The sequence below is a fragment of the Cyprinodon variegatus genome, unplaced genomic scaffold (genome assembly GCF_000732505.1).
Source record: "Cyprinodon variegatus isolate N-32 unplaced genomic scaffold, C_variegatus-1.0 Scaffold1776, whole genome shotgun sequence".
Classification (NCBI taxonomy): Eukaryota; Metazoa; Chordata; class Actinopteri; order Cyprinodontiformes; family Cyprinodontidae; genus Cyprinodon; species Cyprinodon variegatus.
Window position 1 is genome coordinate 75,853 of NW_015152229.1, and position 5,580 is coordinate 81,432.

The 5,580-nt window shown below is 43.5% G+C and overlaps 1 protein-coding gene across 1 annotated transcript in view; it reads left to right on the plus strand.

Moving 5' to 3' along the window:
• The window catches only part of LOC107104523 (desmoglein-3-like), an 11,572-nt gene that overhangs the window by 2,522 nt on the left and 3,470 nt on the right, over positions 1-5,580 (plus strand). Inside the window, exons 2-3 of the mRNA XM_015404527.1 lie at positions 1,636-1,777; positions 3,050-3,244. Coding sequence (XP_015260013.1) covers positions 1,636-1,777; positions 3,050-3,244 — 337 coding nt within the window. The remainder of the gene's footprint in view (positions 1-1,635; positions 1,778-3,049; positions 3,245-5,580) is intronic.

The window sequence follows — 5,580 nt, forward strand, 5'->3', positions numbered from 1 at the left end:
CAACACTGAAGTCCTAAGAGATTTTTCTTTCGCTGTTTCTTTCTTTGCACAGGTAAACAGCACATTTCTTCTTCTACGCTTGCATTATCGGCAGAGCAGACGCTGAATGCGCACTTTCATCTGGTTTGGTCTGCCGCAGTTTCCGTAGACTCGTGAACGCGCTTTTAGGAATCACGACCCGCTTCGGCGGCACCGCGGCCCGCTTCGGCTGAACCGCATTCCGCATTGCCGACACCGTGGCCCGCTTCGGCGGGACCGCGTTCCGCCTCGGCGGCGCTCCGGCGTTGCCGGCGAGGCGCTGGCAACGCCTCGCCGCGTGAGAAAAATCCCAATCGCTCCACTCATACGGGAAGCAGATTTCCACTCCTCCAGCGGCTAAGGCTGCCTCCTCTACTGAACAATTCACTGTCGGTATGAGTTTGACAGCATGCCGACGTGTCAACTTTTCAAACTCTGCACCGCCCTCCACCACGGGCATGATGCCAAAAACGCCAAATCGATCCGGTAGCTTTGGCTACAACCAAAAATCAACTTAAGAATAGAAAAAAACAGTATGTAGAAGAAGGTGCTTTAAAAAAACACCTTACGAAGAAAAGGTAGAACACTCAAAAACCACTCACTCTGACACTCCCGTCTCAAGCTCCATGCACTCCGCCATTCACTCAGAGAGAGAAAGAGAGAGAGAGAGAGAGAGAGAGAGAGAGAGAGAGAGAGAGAGACAAGATAGAGTGACAAAACATCCAAAATAGACACAGAAGATCTAGAGTGACTCCTAAGTCTGCTTCCACATCTGGATGAGACGGCAGGAACAGAAAACAGAGAACAGCAAAAAGAAGACAACAGAGAACCAAAGTAAAGATCAGAAAGCTTCCAGAGCAGCAGGTATCCCTCAGATATCCATGTGTGTGGAAGGAAAACCTTTGGTGATTCCACAATATTAATCAGGGTGGGATAGATCTGTAGCATCAGATTAGCAGTTATTATCATTGTCAATCTGTGAACACCTGGAACCAAATGCATGAGCATGCTGGTACAAAAAGCCTCTTCAGAGGGAAAGTATTATTAATAGGAGGTGTGGGCGGCCCCAGACTCGCCCTACAGGGCCCTGGACCAATAAAGAGGCGATCCTGGCCCCAGAGATTGATTGATTGATTGATTGATTGATTGATTGATTGATTGATTGATTGATTGATTGATTGATTGATTGATTGATTGATTGATTGATTGATGGACTGACTGTGTTGATCTCACAGTGGATAAATGTACTCGCTACATGTTTGGTTAAAAAGTTTGATCCCACTGATTTTAAACCATGGGAGGTTTATAGGCAGCAGTGGGTCTACGGGAACAGCTGCATGTGTTCCGGGTTATTGTCAGCTTGGATTTTTAGGAGCTTCACTCACAACTTCTTCTACAAGCAGTTAACATCATTTCTATAAAAGGAAAGAAAATCATCCAAGATGTTAAATGGATCCTTTGCTTCTTCTGTGTATCAATGTAATTGTAAAACATACTGTTTTAAGTTAGATGTTTGTTTCATTCTGCTACCTGCAAATGTTTTTATCTCCTGTTTTTACAAAACATAAATGAGAATGAGCTTCTCTACCGCTATAAATTTTATTATTTTTTGTTTAGATCACAGCTATTGCCAAATACCCAGAAGGCAGCAAAGACCATCAGAAAATTGAAATTCAACTTAAGGTTGAAGATGACAATGACAATCCTCCGAGGTTTATTTCATCGATGAAAGCTGAGCTGGATAAACGCAGTCCTAAAGGTCAGTGTGGCAAATATTGAACTCATAAAACAATGAAGTTGATTGTAGTTATTGCAGATGACATGGTTTTGCTGGCTCCCACCTGCCAAGACCCACAGCATGCACTGTGGAAATTGATAAGGAGCTGGGATAAAGATCAGCTTTGCCAAGTTCGAGGCCGTGGTTCTTGACTGAAAAAGTTGGTTTTCCCTCTTCAGGTTGGGGAGGTCCGGCTTCAAGGCGAGGAGTTCTAGTGTCTTGGGTTCCTGTTCATGATTGGAGGTTGAGGTGGATTCCACCTTTAATGGGATGCTGCATCAGTCCACTGTTCTGAAGAGAAAGCTGAGCCAAAAGGCAAAGCTGTCTATTTACTCTTGGTCTATGTTCCTCATGTGCTCAGGAAATCAGATAATAAACTAATGATACTAAAATCAGCTTCCTCAGCAGGATGGCTGGGCTCTCCCTTACAGAGAGGGTGAGGAGCTTTACCATCTGGGGAGGCTCAGAGCACAGCTGGTTCTCCTCAACATCAAGAGGAGTCAGCTGAGGTGGCACGGACATCTTCTATAGATGCCCTTTAATGCCTCCTGCTGAAGGAGGCCCAGGAGACGCCCAGGACATGCTAGAGACTTTGGCTAATCCCAAACCAGCCCCTATGTCTTTCACTATGAAGTCCCACTCCAGCTGAGGAGGGCGCCTTGATTGATGCTAAATGTGGAAGTAGGCTGCCCTCGTTCCTACACTCAAAAAGGAAAGCAGTTGTTGCTATGGCAACACGAAATGCCTCATGTGAGAGGCTCGAAATCAAACATTTAGACGTTTTTTGAAAATAAACTCATAAAATCATTTAAATCTGTTATTTTGACAAATATGCAGAGATTCAGTGGAACTTACAATTTAAAGCAGTTTTTCCTCCACTAGTAGGTCGCTGTTAGACCCAATGCTAAGACTGACGCTACCTCCAACTGGTCTTAGAAAATCAGACGAAAATAGTTCAAGCAAATTTAATGACTAATCCAACTACAACCAAGTGATTTCAATCTATTCCATGGTGTCATCATCATTTCCTGTGTGAAACTGACTTAATCGCCATCATGCTACCTGCTGATGAAAACATTAACATCTAACATATTTTGAAAGTTTACTAAAAGAAAACATCTAATGTAATAGAATAATTGAATAAAACAGTTTGTGGAAGTTTGCATTGTATGAAACTGTTTTAGTTACTAAAATAGCATCAACTTTCTCCCTAAAAAAATGCTTTGTGTGTTTACCCCCCCGACACACACACAGATATGCCGATCAAGGTGGAGCCGTACAATGACCACTGCCCAAAGCTGACCACAGACTTAATGTCGATGTGCACATCAGAGAACAAGCTGATTGTTAATGCTGAAGATGAAGATGCATTTCCATTTGGAGCACGTTTTAAGTTTAGCATTGACCCAGACGGCACACAGGGGCGCTGGCAGGTGAAGCAACACAATGGTAAGAAAATATTTAGAACCGATTGTCCAGAATATGTGAATCCTAGACTGCTGAAAATTTTACTTTGTGATTTTTTTTTAAATCCTCTGATTTTTTATTTGATATATGATTTGATAATTGAAAGTGAGAACATTTGGAACTAACCTGAACATTACAGCCACTATAAGAATAAAAAAGCAAAATGAAAAAGAAGGCTTGGACTTTTCCACTGCCTTCCAGGTGATTGGTGGTGTGCTTCAAACATTGCAAAGCATGCAATCTGAGGAGAAGTTTGGATGTGTAGGATAAGGAAACAGCCTCGGCATTGCAGTACGTACTGTAGTCTCTGGTCAAGAGAGGAAACCAAAGGAACAATGTGTTAACAGCACAGTCCAGCGGTGTCTGAAGTAGATGCTCAGTTTGAGTCTGTGGAGGAATAATTTAGGGGTACTGGGTTCTACAATGGGCTACTCAGTGGCACAGTGGATAGCACTGCTGTCTTGCAGCAAGAAGGTTCTTAGTTTGATCCCGGCCCGGGGTTTTTCTGCATGGAGTTTGCATGTTCTCCCTGAGCATGTGTGGGTTGTCTCTACTCCACCTTCCTCCCACATTTCAAAAACATGACTGTTAGGTTAATTGGCTTCTCTAAAGTCCCCATAGGTGTGAGTGTGTGCAAGAATGGTTGTTTGTCCTGTTTGTCTCAGTGTTGCCCTGTGATGGACTGGCCACCCGTCCAGGGTGTGCCCTGCCTCTTGCCCATTGAAAGCTGGAGATAGAAACCAGCAACGCTCGTGACCCCCACTTGGGATAAGCGTGTAAGAAAATGGATGGATGGATGGGTTCTACACTTTTCTGGATACTATAACTAAGGAGCACAACAGGAGGTTCAAAGGGAATATTATTTCTATACTGAGGGAAAATATGGACTAGTTACTATTTCCAACCTTTGAGAAGATGATACTAATCAATGTAACCCTGTCAGTGACGACAGCTTCTGTGGAGAGATCATTTTCAAAGCTTAAAACGATTAAGATCAAACTAGTCTCTTTGTAGAAGAACGACTTTCTGACCTTCTGCTTGCAGCTGAGAAACACACTCAGATCAAACCTATCGAGGTCAATATTCAATGATGTGGCACCAAGAGGATGCTATTCAAAGCAGGAAAAAGAAAATGATAGCACTTAACTTTTTGGATAAAGGTCTTTAAACTTGTGAATTTTACTTCCAAGTTTGTTTACAGTTTGATATATATGAAATAGTTATTTTATAGGCACTAATGTTTCATTACACTGTGTTCTGTTGTTACCGATTTAGCGTGAAGCCAACCTGTAGAGTGTTCAAGATTATTAAAGACATCCTTCAGACAGATTATGCCTATTAATTCTAACCAGTTATAACATTCATTAGTCATCAGTTTTCCTCCTGCAGCCACGTCCAGATTGGCTACAGTCCATGGATCCTAAATGTCTGTATAATATATGCAGCTGGAGTCATATGGAAGCTTGTGGGAGATTCTCTTTGGGACAAAAATTGAGACACTGATTATCTTAAAACTATAGTGGAGGATGTTCTATTTCCGGGTGGATCATTGAAATAAATGGTCCTCATAACTGTCAATCATTCTGGTGATGGCCGTCCTACGTACTCGTCCCCATTTTCACTTACCGCTGGTGAGTCTGACTAAGTGGAAAAATTGCAAAACTTCTTTTTGAAAGTAAGCTTGTATGAGCATTGCAAACAGCAACTATTAAACAGAGCGTGCACGAGGAGAAATGGGGTAGTGCACGAGGAGAAATGGGGTAGTGGACGAGGAGAAATGGGGTAAAGCACGAGGAGAAATGGGGTGGTGGACGAGGAGAAATGGGGTAGTGCACGAGGAGAAATTGGGTGGTGGACGAGGAGAAATGGGGTAATGCACAAGGAGAAATGGGGTGGTGAACAAGGAGAAATGGGGTAATGCACAAGGAGAAATGGGGTGGTGAACAAGGAGAAATGGGGTAGTGCACAAGGAGAAATGGGGTAGTAGATGAGGAGAAATGGGGTAGTGCATGAGGAGAAATGGGGTAGTAGACGAGGAGAAATGGGGTGGTGAACGAGGAGAAATGGGGTAATGCACGAGGAGAAATGGGGTGGTGGACGAGGAGAAATGGGGTAATGCACAAGGAGAAATGGGGTGGTGAACAAGGAGAAATGGGGTAGTGCACAAGGAGAAATGGGGTAGTAGACGAGAAGAAATGGGGTAGTGCACGAGGAGAAATGAGGTAGTGGACGAGGAGAAATGGGGTAGTGTACGAGGAGAAATTAGGTAGTGGACGAGGAGAAATGGGGTAGTGCACGAGGAGAAATGAGGTAGTGGA